This window comes from Nasonia vitripennis, chromosome 4 (genome assembly GCF_009193385.2).
Source record: "Nasonia vitripennis strain AsymCx chromosome 4, Nvit_psr_1.1, whole genome shotgun sequence".
NCBI lineage: Eukaryota > Metazoa > Arthropoda > Insecta > Hymenoptera > Pteromalidae > Nasonia > Nasonia vitripennis.
Window position 1 is genome coordinate 2,242,928 of NC_045760.1, and position 18,691 is coordinate 2,261,618.

At 50.4% G+C, this 18,691-nt stretch overlaps 3 protein-coding genes across 4 annotated transcripts; 2 read left to right on the top strand and 1 right to left on the bottom strand.

Annotated features, from left to right (window-relative positions):
- Positions 1–78: 78 nt before the first annotated feature.
- Positions 79–991, top strand: LOC103316946. The gene is made up of 3 exons (XM_008213202.4): positions 79–269; positions 335–675; positions 744–991. The coding sequence occupies exons 1-3, from the start codon at positions 134–136 to the stop codon at positions 870–872; spliced, it is 606 nt and encodes a 201-aa protein (XP_008211424.1). The 5' UTR covers positions 79–133; the 3' UTR covers positions 873–991.
- Positions 947–3,140, bottom strand: LOC100114209 (elongation factor Ts, mitochondrial). Of its 2 annotated transcripts, none has more exons than XM_008213203.4 (4): positions 2,442–3,140; positions 2,005–2,160; positions 1,403–1,931; positions 947–1,334 (listed from the first exon to the last, which is right to left on the bottom strand). In XM_008213203.4, exons 2-4 carry the CDS (start codon positions 2,158–2,160, stop codon positions 1,111–1,113), a joined length of 909 nt encoding a protein of 302 aa, XP_008211425.1. In that variant the 5' UTR covers positions 2,442–3,140; the 3' UTR covers positions 947–1,110. The 2 variants fall into 2 exon arrangements, with proteins under 2 accessions (XP_008211425.1, XP_031784853.1); XM_031928993.2 differs by having other exon boundaries at positions 991–1,334; positions 2,259–2,676.
- Positions 2,727–18,240, top strand: LOC100121325 (dynein heavy chain 7, axonemal). The gene is made up of 37 exons (XM_001604881.4): positions 2,727–2,831; positions 2,964–3,574; positions 3,649–3,800; positions 3,856–4,009; positions 4,074–4,223; positions 4,303–4,491; positions 4,616–4,719; positions 4,796–5,065; positions 5,150–5,454; positions 5,528–5,882; positions 5,959–6,432; positions 6,510–6,890; positions 6,969–7,408; positions 7,469–8,407; positions 8,469–9,031; positions 9,103–9,300; positions 9,371–9,502; positions 9,581–10,145; positions 10,221–10,711; positions 10,774–10,947; positions 11,015–11,187; positions 11,251–12,256; positions 12,337–12,525; positions 12,579–13,068; positions 13,133–13,724; positions 13,790–13,981; positions 14,071–14,297; positions 14,378–14,748; positions 14,814–14,994; positions 15,061–15,359; positions 15,431–15,595; positions 15,658–15,898; positions 16,381–16,670; positions 17,044–17,281; positions 17,349–17,500; positions 17,580–17,861; positions 17,932–18,240. Exons 2-37 carry the CDS (start codon positions 2,975–2,977, stop codon positions 18,136–18,138), a joined length of 11,931 nt encoding a protein of 3,976 aa, XP_001604931.2. The 5' UTR covers positions 2,727–2,831; positions 2,964–2,974; the 3' UTR covers positions 18,139–18,240.
- The last annotated feature ends 451 nt before the right edge of the window (positions 18,241–18,691 follow it).

Genomic DNA, 18,691 nt, shown 5'->3' on the forward strand with positions numbered 1-18,691 from the left:
TTCAGCAGTTTCATTTCAATTTTCGATAATTCAACGCCCATTGTTGGATCTAGATGCGCAAGCTTCAAGGCGCAATAGAAGCTCTGCCGAAAATGGAACGGGTTATCTGAGAAATAAGCGAAGAGCATTATTGATGTTTTCAAAGGTTATAAGTTATTTTTTTGACAGGTCCAAGAAGAGCGGGAAGTCAGAATTTTTCGGCGGACATAGAGATAATGGTAAAAATTCTATGGAGTGGCAAGGAGACGACGACGATGATCGCCGGAGCGGTAAACTCGCGCTTCTTAACGTTTGCTTTTGAGGCAATAATAATATTTTTCAAAAATGACTCCAGTCGAAAGCTTGTCCTGGATCGGGACGAACGAGCTTGAAAAATCAAAAAGCGATTCGAGCATAACTCCGATCGGCGACTGCAATTATCGAGCTCGGGGAGTTCAAGTAACTCTGGGAACTTGCGGCGCGCAGAAGAAGCTCACGTCTGCCCTGAGAAATTTAGACATCAGCAACGATGACGACGATGGCGGTGATGACAGAAACGTGAGCTTCACACCTGTCATAACAAAAGATTGTCCTTACAATCAGCTCGATTCTAACTCGTTCCGCTACGGATTCAAAACTCAAAATCTCACGACCAAAGAACTTGTCAGTGTAGGACCAGAAATTTTGAACTTCCAGGTAACTGTTATCATATGAGCTATTCTTCAAAAAATTCGTGGTTTTTTACATACTCAACTAATGTATAGGGAAATCGACATTTCCCCGAAGAAATTGCAATGTACTGGAAAAAGGATTGCAGAATGTGGCTGTGGAAGTCGTTCAGAAGACGAAATCAGTCGAGAAATACCACTGCTGAAATAAAGCAGCTAAACTAAAAATGTTGTTTCGAGTTAAAAACTTTGATAAAATATTGACAATTTTTTCGATCTTTTAAAAGTAAAACTATGTATTTTTTTAACATTTAACATTTTTTAATAAAAGCTTTAACAGAAATCAGTTTGTAAAAGTCTATTCATTGCTTGGCTAACGTTCTACAGAATAAATATGCTTTTTGTTTGTAACAGTTTATTGAATTAAAGAGTAATTAAAAATAACTTTCTATATACAACAGGTTTAACCTCCAGTTTCGACTGCGTCCAGGCTTTGCTGTCCTTCAACAACTTCTCCCATTTCAAATCTAGCAAAATCTAAAATTTGCGTTTTCGTTTCTGCCAGTAACTGTTGCACAGTCATGCTTGGATCGAGAAGGAATTCTTGATGGATCAACGCCGTTTCCTCGTCAGAATTTTTCTGTGGTTGATCTACTTCTGGATCACCGATTTTAGTAGGATTCATACCTGCAGCAAAATATGAAAAATATAAAATCTGCGTGCATGGAAAAATTAAAAATAAAAATTAATTTTACCAATAATGTGTTGACACAATTGTTTTCCAATGTCTTCTTGGGTTTCTTCGGTTTTATACGCTAATAAGGCTCCATATCTTCCATAAGTGATAGGCCCAGCTTCCGCTGGAGCGGGATGTGTGTATCCAGTCAATATAACGTCGTCTGGCACATTCATGCACAGAGCACGCCTCAATCCTATGTTTTCTCCAAGAGTACCAATGGTCAGTGCACAGTGATCAGCTAATAGCTTTCCATCGAGTGCTTTCAGTGCTTTCAATGCATCTGCATCCAAAATTGCTTTATTGTAGAGACCATCGGATGCCACACTGACAGTATGCTTTAGCACAGCTGAAGCAACAATATCTGCCAATCCATGAAACTGTTTATTGCGCGCTACAAAGTCTGTTTCACAGTTTATCTCGATGAGAGAACCATGATTCTTGTCAACGATTGCTGCAATGAGGCCCTGGCTAGTTGACCTGCCTTGTAATTTTTCAGCTTTTGACCAGCCCAATTGCTGTGCTTGCTCCTTCAACCACTGTTCTGCCTGGAAAAACAAATGAGATACATTAACACACTGCTGGAACTAGAACAGCTGATTATATAAAAAATATTCAAACCTTTTCCAAGTCATTCTCATGAAGCTCCAATGCCTTCTTGCAGTTAGCGAAAGTGTATCCTGTCTTCTTTCGCAGCTTTGCCAAGAGAGACTTGTTCGGCGACTGCCACAGAATGTTGCTTGTGCTGATGAAACGAACTATGCGATTGGAAAGCATCTGAAATAGATACGATATTCAGTCAGAAAGCTGTCAATGCCAGTACGAGACGAATTTTATCGATAACTGGCGTGTAAACCACGGTTATGAAACCTAACCTAAAAAATCAATATCCGACTAGTCGGAGAAGTATGCAAGGCGTAATGTGGAATGACATTGAAAAATGCGACTCGACTGCAAGAGGGATGCTCGCCACAGTGGAGATTCCGCGAGTTTCTCGGGAATCGATCGGTTAGGTTGCTTGGAAACAATGGTCAATTGAAACTCCGTTCAGTACTCACGTTTTCTCTCAGTAGTGCACCCTTTGACTGCAACTTATCTGCACTTGGTTTCAGGCAAAATGACGCCGCATCAGAAGAGGTGATTCCCTCGAGCAGGTGAAATGTCCCTCGCGTTTGTCAGACCCAGATCCGGAAAATTGAGTATAAGTTTGCAATAACGCTGTACGTATAAGTAATACCGGAGAAACTCGAATTCAAAAAGAGGCTGCGCGATCAGCCGGCGCTTGCAGTTCAGACGATAGGAGGGCAGGAGAGAGGCTCTCAATATCGTGTCGTGCAGCAGCGCTCGGTCGGTATACACAATACCTGTTCTGTGCGGTATAGTTACGGTGGCGCTACTCATCAGGCGAGAGGATGATTTAATAATACGAGCTTCTTGCGTGTTACGAGGTGAGCTTTTGAGCTTCATTCTTACGGGCGAGATTAGAAACTTAATTAATTTATATATATACACATATATATACGAACGAGCTCTTAAGAATCTTTACGATTACTGATGCTTAATTTTCAATCTATATACAGCTCGAATCGACATGGCAGACACGGAATCCCTCGAAATAATAAGATCGAGAACCGGCTCCAGCAGAACAACGCCGGACTCGGCCGGGACGAAGAGATCGTGCGACGATTCGCTAAAAAGCTCGCGTTTAACCACAAACTCGACGAGCCGTTCCTATGAATTCTCATTCCCCTCGGCGATGTTCAGCCGGAAGCGGAAAAAATTCGCCGATTCGAGTACAGCATCGGAGCAGAATCGCCAGTCTCTCGGCGCGCGATTCAAATTCACGCTGACGCGAATGAGAAAGGAGGAATTCAGGAGACGCATCGTCGAATTGACCGTAAAACCGGGCGTAACAGACGCAGTTGATGACCAGGCAATTAGCGACGAAGAGGTAGCGGATCGGTTTTACTACTATTACATTCGAAATGGTCTGGATACGCTTCACGTGGCATCGATCGATTCGACGACTGTTGAGAAGATACTGTCGCTGATACCGGACAAGTATCGGAGGAGCTTCGCGCAGTTCCTCGAGGAATTGTTCGCACAGGTGAAGGAGGAGTTTGTGTGGACTCTGAAGAGATCGATCGTGGATTTCGCTTTGCAGGATCGTTACAGAAATGAGGCGCCGGCGGTTGGTTTCAGTTGTTTCCCTTTATTTCTACTTCGATGATGGACAGCGCTGTGAAAGCTTTTAGTATTTTTCAGAAAGTATTGGAGATCGTTGAGTGCCTTGAAAGCGACTTCCCGCCGGATTATTTCAAATACTACATCTCGCGCAAGCGGAAAATCAAGGAGAATCTGAACTTGATTAATCCGTGCATGAAGTCTTCTTGGAGCCACTGGAGCCGTGAATTCAGGTAGAAATGAACGTATGAAAAAGCTTGATTAGCCGTTAAATTATAATTTGTTCAGGGACTTTCGATTGATCGATCTGAAGAAACTGAAAGAGCAAAACGAAAGCTGGGACCTTATGACCTTTCAAAGTACCATCGACAAACAAGTTCAGAGCGCGGCGAGGCATTTGAAAATCAACTGGTTCGGCGGAATACAAGAAATATTTCTGATGGTAAGAGTGTGTTCGAAAAATACTTGACTCGTATTCGCGAGTTCAATACGTGTTCCATTTTCAGAATAACCGAAGAAATCTCGTGCCTAGTCCACTGGATTCGAAGCAATTCAATCGATTCTTCAATTGCATTGCAAAGCTGATGGAATCTCAGCTTCTAACGATTTTCAAATCTAGTCTGCGAGATTTTCTATTGTACATTTTCGACGTACAGGTGAACGTGTTTCATCGAGATGAACGCCTGTGCTTTCTAGATAGTTAAATAACAAAATCTTTTTCTTCTTATCCTTCAGCAATCTAGTAACAGCTATAAGCTCAACGTTATCGTGAAATCTAAAGAGATACACTTTGAACCTCCTTTCCAATACTTTAAGGACGTTATTGGTAGCGTGCTCGATGTAATGTGCGAGGCAATGATGGGCTTTGAGAGGCTTGAAACTCAACTTTATCTCGATTGGTCTGGCCCTCGAACCCTGCTTAAAGTACGTTAGAACCCTGCTATACTGCTTACCTTGATTCGACGGATAAAACGAACGAAAATTGGACGCATCTCTATTATTATTATTATTATTATTATTTTTTTTTTGTATTTTTGTAATATTGCAGCCAAACATTTCCACGGCTATTATTGCCGACTACAAACGAAGAATAGCTGAGCTTATCGAGAAGCAAAAGGTCGAGCCGGAATCGACGATCAGTGAACTGCAAAAGTAATGACTCCACTAGGTTTCTTCATAAAATACTTACAAATTTATTCTTATGCGGTTACACTATTTTTTATGAAAGGTACGAGGAATTTTTCAACGGCCACGAATTAGAAAAAGTGAACGCTTTCGTACAGGACAAGAGCAGAACTTTCGAAGAGTACCGGGAAAAGATATACTACTACCGTGATCTAGAGAACAAAGTCATCCTCGAGAACGACATAACGGTTTTCACGACTTTTTTCACGATCGATCGCAAGGATTTTCTGCAAATGGTATCGAATAATGTGGAGTCGCTGAAAATGCTTTTTCTCCGAGAGTTGGTTCTGCAATATCAATCAAAAGCTAAGAGGTAGGAAGACTGAAATTTTTAAATCTAAAATCATACCGAGCACGAGCGTTTCACTCGAACGAGTATTTTTTTTTTTTTTTTCAGCGTGAGCGAAGAATATCAAGCGATCACCGAGCACGCCGAGAGCTTTCCGCAAAATACGGCCGCTCTGATGGAAATGATCGATTATATGAAAAAGGTCGAGGATTGCTCGTTGAAAAAATTAGAGAATAAGCTGCGCGAGATTCTGGGAAGCGTAATATTTTTATCGGATTATTGGCTCATGTCCGAGGATGAGATCTCCAGCAACAATTCGGCTTTTCAATGGTACCATAAAATGCCGGAGGTTCTGGAGAATAGCAAAATCACCATCGAGAACAAGACCCAAGAGTTTCAAGATGCTCTCAGAGGTATAATAATTTATTTTTATATGCATTATATTCGCCTACTTCGAATGACACACATTTCGTCAAATGTGCGCAGCGAGATACTTGAAATTCGAGGACGAGCTGGAAATGTACGCGAAGCAAGTCGAGGAGTATCAGTACCTGGGCGACATCGAGGAAATATTTCGGTATCAGAAAAAGGCTCAGAGTTTGGAGAACAAGCTGATAAGTGCCATGGAAAAAATCGATAGATTCAACGAGGAAGAAAAGGCCTTTGGCTGGGAGAATACACAGTACCCTTTGCGAAAAGAAATAGCCGACCGCTTAGCGCCCTATAAAAAGCTCTATGATGTAGCTTGCGATTTTCTAACAAAGTATGAAAAATGGACCAGCTCGACGCTCGGTATTCACGAGCCCGAAGATATCGAGAACGAAGTGTCCACTGCGTTCAGGTTATTTTTACACGTCGAAAAAACATACAGAGAGCTTGCGCAGCATAACGACCGGTTCGAACTTGTTCTTTTCCAGAACGATGTACAAGCTGGAAAAGAGCTTCCACGAGAGCGAGCCGCGAAAGCTCGCCGAAACGATCCGCGAAAATATCGAGCAGTTCAAGGAGCGCATGCCGGCGGTAACGACCCTCGGGAATCCCGGATTAAAGGAACGTCATTGGCTGCAAATCTCCGAGATCGTGGGCCTTTCGATCAAGTTCGAGGAGAATTTGACGCTGAAAAGAGTGCTGGACATGAATCTGGATAAGTACATCGATCAGTTCGAGAGCATTTCCGAGGCGGCGAGCAAGGAGAGCACTTTGGAAAAGACGATGTCGAAGATGGAGAAGGACTGGCTCGACACGAGCTTCACGATAACCCCTTACAAGGACTCCGGCACCTACGTCGTCGCCGCGCTCGACGACGTCCAGTTGACCCTCGACGATCACATCATGAAGTCCATGACCATGAAGAACTCGCCCTACATAAAGCCGTTCGAAGCGCAGATTTTGTAATTATTAATTTGTCTAAAGAAAAAAAAAAAAAAATCGTCAAAATCTAGAATCCACACTTTCAACGCATCCGCAGGAGGTGGGAGAGGAAGCTGCAGCTGCTGCAGAACATTCTCGACCAGTGGCTGTCGGTCCAGGGCACGTGGATGTACTTGGAGCCGATCTTCACCTCGCCGGACATCCAGCAGCAGATGCCGGAGGAGGGCAAGAAGTTCTCCCTCGTGGACAAGACCTGGCGGGACATCATGAAAACGGTCGAGGCGGACCCGCGCGTCCTGTCGGTCATCGAGATCGAGAAGATGCTCGAGAGGCTGAAGAAGATCTTTGGCTTGCTCGAGCTCATCCAGAAGGGCCTGAACGAGTACCTGGAGATGAAGCGCCTCTTCTTCCCGAGATTCTTCTTCCTGTCGAACGACGAGCTGCTGGAGATCCTGTCCGAGACCAAGGACCCGACGAGGTGAGCAACAGTTGCGCGCGCGCACGCACACACGCACACACACACGCACAGAGTCGATGAACCTTCGCTACACTGCAGGGTCCAGCCACACCTGAAAAAGTGCTTCGAGGGCATCGCCCGGCTGACGTTCGACGAGGAGATGAACGTGCGCGAGATGCGCTCGGCCGAGGGCGAGGTGGTCGGCCTGTGCGACCTGATCTCGACGGGGGCGGCGCGCGGTCAGGTGGAAAAGTGGCTGGTCGAGCTCGAGGCCGACATGCGAAAGAGCGTGCGCGACAAAGTGTCGAGGGCGATCTTTGCCTACCCGCAGAAGCCGCGCACCAGCTGGGTGCTCGAGTGGCCCGGGCAAACGGTCCTCTGCGTCGGCCAGCTCTACTGGACGCGGCAAATCGAGCGGGCCATGATCGACGAGGGCTTGGCGGGCTTGAAGAGCTACTTGCGCCAGTGCCAGCAGGAGCTCAAGGACATCATACTACTGGTCAGGGGCAAGCTGTCCAAACAGAATCGGGTTACCTTGGGTGGGTATACAAGTTCGCTTGTCACAAAGTGCCGATGGATAAAAATGCATTTCGTTTCAGAGGCCTTGGTCACGCTGGACGTGCACGGAAAAGACGCGCTTGCTACTCTCTGCGACGAGGGGGTCGCGAATAAGAACGACTTCAAGTGGCTCTGTCAGCTCAGATACTATTGGCAGGAGGAGGACATGCAGACGCAGATGATAAACTCGAGCTTGCGCTACGGCTACGAGTACCTGGGCAACACGTCTCGCCTGGTGATCACGCCGTTGACCGACCGCTGCTACCGCACGCTCTTCGGCGCCCTGAGTCTTCACCTGGGCGGTGCACCGGAGGGTCCTGCCGGTACCGGCAAAACCGAGACCACCAAGGACCTGGCTAAAGCCGTGGCGAAACAGTGCGTCGTGTTCAACTGCTCGGACGGATTGGATTACATCGCGCTCGGCAAGTTCTTCAAGGGCCTGGCCTCCTGCGGCGCCTGGTCCTGCTTCGACGAGTTCAACCGCATTGATCTGGAGGTCTTGTCGGTCGTCGCCCAGCAGATCCTGACGATTCAGCGGGGAATCAATTCGGGCGCGGAGAAACTGCTGTTCGAGGGGAGCGAGATATCGCTCGACCCTACCTGCGCCGTTTTCATCACCATGAATCCCGGCTACGCTGGCCGCTCCGAGCTGCCCGACAATCTCAAGGCGCTGTTCAGGTCCGTCGCGATGATGGTGCCCGACTACGCTCTCATATCGGAGAACACGCTCTACTCCTACGGCTTCTACAACGGGAGACCGTTGGCAGTGAAGATCGTCACCGCCTACAAGCTTTGCTCGGAGCAGCTGAGCAGCCAGTGTCACTACGATTACGGAATGAGGGCCGTCAAGTCGGTCCTCACAGCGGCGGGAAATTTGAAGCTCAAGTATCCCGAGGAGTCCGAGGACGTGCTTCTGCTGCGCAGCATCAACGACGTCAATCTGCCCAAGTTCCTCAGCCAGGACCTGCCGTTGTTCCGAGGTAAGCTGCGGCGATGTTACGGTCTCGTGTGACTGATTTACAAAATTGTAACGCTCAACAGGTATCGCCTCGGACCTATTCCCGGGCGTTACCCTACCGGATCCCGACTACACGCATCTGAACGCCTGCACGCGCGAAGCCTGCGCCGCCGCGAACCTGCGGTGCACCGACTTCTTCCTGCGCAAAGTCCAGCAGATCTACGAGATGATGATCGTGAGGCACGGTTTCATGATAGTCGGCCTGCCGTTTGGCGGCAAGACGTCGGCCTACCGCATGCTCGCCGACGCCTTGCGACTGCTGGAAGACAGGGGCCTCATGAACGAGCACAGGGTGGAGATTACGATCATCAACCCCAAGGCGATAACGATGGGTCAGCTCTACGGGCAGTTCGATCCGGCGTCGCACGAGTGGAGGGACGGGGTGCTGGCGGTCAAGTACCGAGAATTCGCCACTTCGACGAACGAGAACAGAAAGTGGCTGATATTCGATGGGCCGGTGGACGCGATTTGGATCGAAAATATGAACACCGTGTTGGATGACAACAAGAAGCTCTGCTTGATGTCCGGAGAAATCATTCAGCTGGCGCCCACAACCAATTTGATTTTCGAGCCGATGGATCTCGAAGTTGGTGATATGAATCGACTAATGCAAGCGATGTAACATTTTGATTAATCAAATTCCTCGATTTCGCGCAGGTCGCCTCTCCCGCGACCGTATCCAGATGCGGCATGATTTATATGGAGCCCGTTTCTCTGGGCTGGGAGCCGCTCTTGCTCTCTTGGCTCAATACTTTACCCAACACCTTGACCGACCACCTAAGAAACTACCTGAAAGAGCTGTTTCTGCGCTTTTGTCCGGCTTTGCTGCACTTCATTCGACGCTGCGGCGTGAAAGTAATTCAACGACTGTTTTATTAGAAAAAGTACGCATGTGGCGCGTTCCTTTAAAACCTTGTATCTCCAGGAAATGATATCGATGCCCGATGCGAATTTGGCGCGATCGATAATGTACCTCTTCGACTGCCACTGCGACGACTTCCAGAGCGAAAAGTACGTCGAAAGCCTGTCGGATTTGGAAATGAGAGCTCAAATCGAAGTAATTTTCTCCTTAACTTCAATCGCCTACACCTCCACAGAGGGATTAAGAAGCTGCATTGTAAAATCTCACTTTTAGGGCTGCTTCTTTTTTTCCTGCATCTGGGCTATGGGCAGCACCATTCTCACCGCGTATCGGCAGAGATTCAGCGCATTGTTTCGCGCTCTAATGGAACGCGAATTGCCCTCGGACATAAAGGAGTCATTCGGCTTGCCGGACGAGATAACGAGCCCCCGGAAGCCATACGTGACCCTTATCCCATCGGAGGGTCTAGTCCACGATTACAAATTCATAAAGGAGGCCAAAGGAAAATGGGTCTTGTGGTCGGAGGATCTCCTGAACGATCCGCCCATCCCTCGGGACATTCCGGTTAATCAGATAATCGTCCCCACCGTCGAGACCGTACGCTACTTCCACCTGTTCAAAATGCTCGTCGCTCATCAAAAGCCGATCCTGCTGGTCGGCCCGACCGGAACTGGAAAGTCTTCCTACATCGCGGAGTTTCTGCTGAAAAAGAACGACCCCAACGTGTACACGCCTCTGTTCGTGACCTTCTCCGCGCAGACTTCGGCGAACCAGACGCAGGACATAATCATGAGCAAGATGAATAAGCGGAGGAAGGGCACCTACGGAGCTCCGCCAGGCAATACTTTCAAACGATTCGTAAAGTGCTTTTAAAAAAAGGGTGTAATTTTCATCGTTAAATCGTTAATTACAGGCATGCACTGGGTCATTTTCATCGACGACGTCTCGATCCCGCAGAAAGAAGAGTACGGAGCGCAGCCGCCCATAGAGCTTCTCCGACAATGGCTGGATCACGCGACTTGGTACGATCGAAAAGACATCTCCCAGATACGACTCGTCGACGTACAGCCCATTTGCGCGATGCTTCCGCCGTCGAGCGGCAAAGACGTAACGCCGCGATTCAAGCGGCATTTCTTCACCATGGCCATATCCGAATTCGAGGACGACGTCATGTCGACGATATTCAGCAAGATCGTTTCCTGGCACTTTGAGGCGAGAGGCTTTTCCGAAACGTTCAAGCCCTACGTCAATTGCGTCGTCAAAGGGACGCTAGACGTGTACAAAGAGACTTTGAAATACCTCCTGCCTACGCCGTCAAAGTCGCACTATTTGTTCAACCTGCGGGATTTCGCGAGGGTCGTGCAGGGAATATTGCTGTCGCGGCCGGAAACGACGTCGGATTTGGTATATGTTCCAAATTTATATGCTTTTCTTCTTTTTATCATAATCATTGTCGTACTCGACAGAATGCGTTGAAGAGACTGTGGGTGCACGAGATACTTCGAGTTTACGGCGATCGCTTGGTCGACGAAGCTGACACTGCTTGGTTGGTCGAATTAATTCGCAAAGTCTTGCAGAACAGGATGGAGGAAAACATGAACAAGCTTTTTGCCGATTTCGTCGGCGAGCCCAACGTATCGGTAATATCAGTTGAAGTTGAAAACCTTCAACTTAGATCACCAACGAGATCTGGCGAAAATTTTACAGCTATCGGAGTCGGACTTGAGGAACTTGATATACTGCAACTTTCAAGATCCATCGGCTGACACGAAGCTGTACAGGGAAGTGCCGAATCTGGACGACCTTTCACGAGTAGTCGAGCAATATCTGCAGGAATACAATTCCATATCGAAGAAACCGATGAATTTGGTGCTATTCAGGTAAACATTGTCGCCATCAATTATTAACGTCTCGATAATGCTTTCCCCGATCGTTACCCACAGATTCGCACTCGAGCACCTCTCGAAGATTTGCAGAATCATGATGCAGCCGCGCAGTCACGCCCTTCTGGTCGGCGTCGGCGGTTCCGGTCGACAGTCCCTCACGCGACTGGCCGCCCATATTTCGGACTACGACCTGTTCCAGGTGGAAATTTCCAAACTTTACGGGGTCAACGAGTGGCACGAGGATCTGAAGGACATCCTGAAGAAGACCGCATCGTCCGAGCTTCACACGGCTTTCCTCTTCAGTGACGCTCAAGTCAAGGAGGAATCCTTCCTCGAGGACATAAGCAACCTACTGAACTCGGGCGAAGTGCCGAACCTCTTCGCTCCCGACGAGAAGGTCGACATATGCGAGAAGATGCGGCAGATCGATCGGCAACGCGACAAGTCCCTGCAAACCGACGGCAGTCCGGTATCTCTGTTCAACCTCTTCGTGCAGACGGTGAAGGAGCAGCTCCACGTGGTGGTGGCCATGTCGCCGATCGGCGACAATTTCCGGGTCAGGATTCGCAAGTTCCCAGCGCTCGTCAATTGCTGCACCATCGACTGGTTGCAGCCCTGGCCGGAGGACGCGCTGCTCGCCGTGGCTACCAAGTTTTTGGGCAACATCGAGCTCTCCTCGCGCGAGAGATCGGCCTGCATAGAGATGTGCCAGACCTTCCACACGTCCACTCAGGATCTGTCGAAGGAGTTTTACCAAAGAGCCAAGAGGCACAACTACGTCACGCCGACTTCGTACCTCGAGTTGATCGGCACCTTCGACAAAATTCTGGAGCAGAAGCGAAGGGAAGTCAGAGAGAGCAAGAAGAGGTACGAGGCCGGCTTGGAGTCCCTCGACAACGCCCACGTGCAAGTCGGCAAAATGCAGGAGACTCTGATCGCGCTGCAGCCGAAGCTGATCGAGGCCACGAGAGACGTTGAGAAGGTACTGGCTAGCATCGAGAAGGAGAGCTCCGAAGTCGCCGAGATCGAGAAAGTGGTGAAGAAGGACGAGGAGGCCGCGATGGTATAGAGTAGCCTCTGATATCGCTTTGAATTTTAAAACGAGCGAGCTTAGTCGCCTCGACGCACGTAATTGAATTGCAGGCCGTAGCCGAGGCGGCGGAAGCCATCAAGGCTGAATGCAACGCTGATTTGAAACAAGTTCTGCCGATACTGAATGCGGCTAACGACGCCCTGAATACACTCACTCCCCAGGACGTGCAGATCGTCAAGACGATGAAGAATCCTCCGGCGGGCGTCAAGCTCGTTATGGAGGCCATTTGCATCCTGAAGGTCAGTGCGGCGCCGAATCTCGTGTATTTTTGTAAAGAAATTAAAATTTGCAGGACGTCAAACCCGACCGAGTCCCCGGGGAAGGCGGTCGAATGGTCGACGACTACTGGAAGCCGTCCCTGCGCATCCTGGGCGACATCAAGTTCCTCGAGGGTCTTCTCGCCTTCGACAAGGACAACATCCCCGAGCGCATAATCGCGAAGATCCGCTCCAGCATCCTGACGAACCCCAACTTCGACCCCGACAAGATCCGCAACGCCTCGACGGCCTGCGAGGGCCTCTGCAAGTGGGTGATCGCCCTGTCGGAGTACGACAAGGTGGCCAAGGTCGTGGCTCCGAAGAAGGTGGCTCTGCTGAAGGCCAAGGCCAGCTACGCCTACGCCATAGCCGGGGTCGAGGTGAAGCGAGCCAAGCTGCGGGACGTGCAGGAGAAGGTGGCCAAGCTCGAGAAGCTCCTGGCGGTGCGCAAGGCCGAGCACCAGCAGATGACCGACGAGGTGGCCGAGTGCCAGCAGAAGCTCCGGCGCGCCGAGGAGCTCATCGGTATGGCATAGATTAACTCCCGTGTCGTAGTGTTCTTTCTCCACGAAGCTCTTCATTACCGCAGGTGGCTTGGGAGGAGAGCACACTCGATGGTCAGAGATCGTCGAGGAGCTGGGCGAGCGCTACGACAAGCTCACGGGCGACGTGCTCGTGAGCGCGGCTGTCGTCGCCTACTTGGGAGTCTTCACCGCCTCCTACAGGCAGAAGCAGCTGGACAGGTGGACGGCCGACTGCACGAGGCTGGGCCTCGTCTGCAGCCGGGACTTTCAGCTGAGCCACGTGCTCGGCGACCCGGTGCTCATCCGCTCCTGGACGATCTTCGGCCTGCCGAGCGACCTGTTCTCCATCGACAACGGCATCATCGTCAGCCACTCGAGACGCTGGCCCCTGATGATCGACCCCCAGGGCCAGGCCAACAAGTGGCTGAAGAACCTCGAGAAGGCCGCGAACGTCCACGTGGTCAGGCTCTCCCAGCCTGACTACATGAGGATACTGGAGAACGCTATCCAGTTCGGCCAGCCCGTGCTCATGGAGAACGTCGGCGAGGAGCTCGACGCAGCGCTGGAGCCGCTGCTGCTCAGGCAGACCTTCAGGTCCGGCGGGGCCGTGTGCATCAAGCTCGGGGACTCGAGCGTCGAGTACAACGACAAATTCAGGTCGGCATAGTGGTGGGCGGGATGTTGTCCCGTTATAAATTTCTAACGCGTATAACTTTCAACAGGTTTTACATAACGACGAAGCTGAGAAACCCGCACTACTTGCCAGAGGTCGCGGTGAAGGTAACCCTGCTGAACTTCATGATCACGCCGACGGGCTTGGAGGACCAGCTTCTGGGAATAGTCGTCGCCAAGGAGCGTCCGGACTTGGAGAGCGAGAAGAACCAGCTGATCGTCCAGGGAGCCGAGAACAAGAAGTATACAAAAGTTTGATAACGAAATATTGACCTATTCCCTCGCCCCCCCCCCCCAGAGTAAACACATATCGCGTGTCAATACAACGCAGGACGCTGAAGGAGATCGAGGACAAGATCCTCGAGGTTCTGTCGGAGTCTGATGAAAACATATTGGAAGATCAAACTGCAATTAGCGTGTTAAGCTCTTCGAAGACGCTCGCTAACGAAATTCAGGCGAAGCAGGCTGCGGCGGAAATTACGGAGAAGTCCATCGACGAGACGAGATTGCAGTACACATCGATCGCCAGCTACAGCACCGTCCTGTTTTTCACCATCGGTAAGACGTTAAAAAGTAATAATAAGAAAAGAAAAAAAAAAAGGGGGAAAAAGAAAACGATTCCCTCGACGTTTACCCAGCTACGTTGGCGAACATCGACCCGATGTACCAGTACTCGCTCGCCTGGTTCGTCAACCTCTTCAAAACGACGATCGATAACACGCCGCCCGTCGACGACATAGGCCAACGCCTCGATGATTTGCGAAAGTCTTTCACCTACTCGCTCTACGTGAACATCTGCCGTTCGCTCTTCGAGAAAGACAAGCTGCTCTTCTCCCTCATTCTCGTCGTCAATTTGCTCAACAAGCAGGGAAAAATGCCGAGCTCCCAGTGGATGTTTTTCCTCACCGGCGGCGTCGGCCTCGAAAATCCTCATCCCAATCCCGCCAAATGGCTCCCTGTCAAGTCCTGGGATGAAATCTGCCGTTTGAACGACGTTCCTGGCTTCGAGGTGCGTTTTCCGTGCGTGTGCTTTATTGCTTAAAAGAAGCGCGAAATATACTCTATACGTTGCAGGGAGTGAAAGCGGCGTTCGAGAAGAACTCGGAGAGTTGGAAAGTGATTTTCGACCACAAGGAGCCTCAGAGCCTGGATTTCCCGGCGCCGTTCGACAAGCTCTCGCGTTTCGAGAAGTTGCTCGCCCTTCGATGTCTGCGCTACGACAAGCTCGTCCCCGCCCTTCAGAGCTTCATAGAAGGTATATGCATATAGGTTAATTTCGTATACGATCACTGTTTGCGAGACCGATTTCGAACCCATACAGCGGAGATGGGTCGGGAGTACGTGGAGCCACCGCCGTTCGATCTGTCCTCCTCGTACGCCGACTCGCACTGCTGCGCGCCGCTGATATTCGTCCTGACACCCGGTGCCGACCCCACGGCTATACTGCTCAAGTTCGCCGACGACCAGGGCTTCGGTCAGAACAGGCTGAACTCGCTGTCCCTCGGCCAGGGGCAGGGCCCGATAGCCGTTCGGCTGATCGAGGAGGCCGCGAAGAACGGCACCTGGGTCGTGCTGCAGAACTGCCACTTGGCCAACAGCTGGATGGGCACTTTGGAGAAGGCAATGGCTCTGCTTTTCATTTTGAAAGTAAGAACGAGCTTCGCGTGCTGATGAACGTTTTTTTCGAGCAGATCTGCGAGAGCTTCACGCCGGACACGGTGCACCCGGACTTCCGACTCTGGCTGACGAGCTATCCCTCCGAGTACTTCCCGGTGAGCGTTCTGCAGAACGGCGTGAAGATGACGAACGAGCCGCCGACCGGCTTGCGATCGAACATGATCCGGTCGTACCTGCAGGTGCGCGCGAATCCCTCGTATTATAGAATAGACTTGGAGTGTAAATGTTGTAAACGTCTCAGGACCCCATATGCGACCCGGAATTCTTCGAGGCTCCGAAACAGAGGTCCAACTTTAAGAAGCTCCTCTTCTCCCTCTGCTTCTTCCACGCGATCGTGCAGGAGCGTCGAAAATTCGGGCCAATCGGCTGGAATAACCGGTACGAGTTCAACGAGACCGATCTCCGCATCAGCGCTCTCCAACTGAGGATCTTCCTCGGCCAGTACGAGGACGTTCAATTCGAGGCGCTGAAGTATCTCACAGGTATACCCTGAGAGAAAGTCTCTATATGCCGGCATCGATAAACGATTCGCGCGCGCGAGCGCGCGCGTTCACGAGAGAACAAGGATTTTATTCCGAGAGAGCTTCGTTCGCCGAGGACAATGTAAGGAGGAATGCGTTTATTTTAATCGAGGCCATTTTAAGCGAGAGCATCAACGATCGATGCAGCCAGCGCGAACGCCGCGGCGCGCCGAGATAAGACTCGTCCGCGACGCATTATCTTATACGGCAAACAGTCTAGTTGCGGCGATAAAGATAAGGGCGGGATTTTACGCGTATACGGCATCGTATATTCCAACTCGTCGAATGAATTCCGAAGAGCCGAGCGCTAATTCCTGTACAGAGCGAGGGCTGCTGCTATACGAGAAACATTTCGCGTCGAACGGTCTACATAAGCGATTCGCTCAAAGTCTTTATTATCCGCGATAAAGCCATATACGATACAACATTGTAATAATGCAAAGGCGAGTGCAATTACGGCGGCCGCGTGACGGACGAGTGGGACCGGCGCTGCTTGAACACGATCCTGGCGAGGTACTACCGGGAGCCGGTGATAGCCAGGGAGGAGTGTCCCCTGGACGAGAGCGGCCTGTACCGCGTGCCCCGAGCCGATGACCACGCCCAGTTCTTGGAGTACGTGAGGTCGCTGCCGATGCTGGCTGGGCCTCGGGTCTTCGGCATGGCCGACAACGCCGATATCGTCAAGGACCAGCAGGAGACCGAGCTGATGCTCGGCTCGATACTGCTCACCCAAGTGCGTAGATAAATATTATTATCCCGCTCGCTCTTATTATCCTTACGGTATAATGTAGTGTATGCCGAGCCTCGTTTGCGGGCTTTGCCGCTAATGCTCGAGGAAAGCTCTCCCCCCTTGCTCCCGGCGAACATGTATTCGGTCGAGAGCTTTTTGTTGGATTTCGAGATTAACTGCGCTTTCCGCGTCTATATATATATATAGTACATTGATATCGGTCGGAAAAGTGGGCAGCTTCGGCTGGAAAAATAAATCCCTCTTTGCGTATTGTTAGTAGTAGTAGTCGAGTATTCACTTCGTTATCTCCATGCAGCACCGTACGCGCTGCGTATTCGGAATATCAGAGCTAAGAAATACGATTTCCGTCGTCTAGGATACCGAGTCGTCGGGCTTGGAGAGCGGAAAGTCCCCCGACGAGGTCGTCTACTCGATATCCGGGGACATACTGTCGAAGCTGCCGCAGGACTACGACTTGGTCCAGGCCATCGCCAAGTACCCGACCTCCTACGAGCAGAGCATGAACACGGTCCTCGTGCAAGAAATGGGCCGGTTCAACAAGCTCCTGCAGACCATCAGGAGCAGCCTCGTGAACGTGCAAAAAGCCATCAAAGGTAGAGAGCGTCGAGTCGTAAATTACGATTCGACTGTGTACATTTGTCTCTTCTCGGCGAACCGCAGGTCTGGTGGTGATGGACGCCGAGCTCGAGGAGGTCTTCGCGTCGATAATCACCGGCAGGATACCAGCGCTCTGGCGGAAGGTCTCGTATCCGTCGCTCAAGCCCCTCGGAAGCTACATTCAGGACTTTTTGCGTCGCCTCAACTTTCTCCAGGTCCTTCTTTCTTCCAAAGCCGCTCTCTCTCTCTCTCTATCTCTTATTGCTAAAGCTCATAAAACTGGCTGTTGAATAGACGTGGTACGAGGAGGGTCCGCCGACGTCCTTCTGGATATCCGGCTTCTACTTCACGCAAGCCTTCCTCACTGGAGCCCGGCAGAACTACGCGCGCAAACATTCCATCCCGATCGATCTGCTGGTCTACGACTTCGTGCCGCTTAAGGAGAGGAGCTTCTCGGGGCCGCCCGAGGACGGGGTCTACATCTACGGGCTCTTCCTCGACGGCGCGAGGTTCAACATGCGCACGATGATGCTCGACGAGTCCCTGCCCAAGGTCCTGCAGGAGAGCATGCCCCACGTGAGTATTATGCGCGCATCGGAGAGCTTTTCAAAATTTTAAAAATCACCGCCGTTCGAATTACACGAAGCTGTGGCTGGTACCGATGCGCAAGGAGGAGGTGCAGCCGCGTCCGTCGTACACCTGTCCGGTCTACAAGACGAGCGAGCGTCGGGGCGTGCTGTCGACGACGGGTCACTCGACCAACTTCGTCATCGCCATGCAGTTACCAACAGACAAGCCGGCCGAGCACTGGATACAGCGGGGCGTTGCCATGCTCTGCCAGTTGTCGCAGTAGCTATCGACGCCTATTTTATCGACGACCACGCGGCTCATCTTGTTTTTTTATACTGCTGTTTTTAATAATAAAAAAAAAAAGAAAAAAAAGAAAAGAAAGGAAGAAGCCTCGACGTTCGAAATTTGATTCCGCCGTTGTTCGGGTGTTCCATCATCCACTTGGCTGACGCGCCCGTCATATTTCAAAGTCCCGAGAATTTTCATCCTCCGCGCGCATCGATCGCGGAATAGCTTTACATATTTCATGTAATTTCACGAGCCGAGCGCAGTGTAAAACTTGTTGCGCGCCGCGATCGTCTGTACAACGAAAAAAGACTTGAACTGCACGTTTGCCATCGAATTCAATCGCGAGAGAGAGAGAGAGAGAGAGAGAGTTAAACTCGCTCTAAATCACTCGTTATCGCCGCCGCGAAAGGCCCTTACTTGTGCTGAAAAACAGTCTAACGGAAGAATAGTCTCTTTCTCCGCTTTCTCCGAATAGAGAGAAAAGAGCGAGTACTGCAGAGGAGAGAAAAAAAAAAAAAATAAAAGGAAAGCCGTAGCGCGGAAAGAAA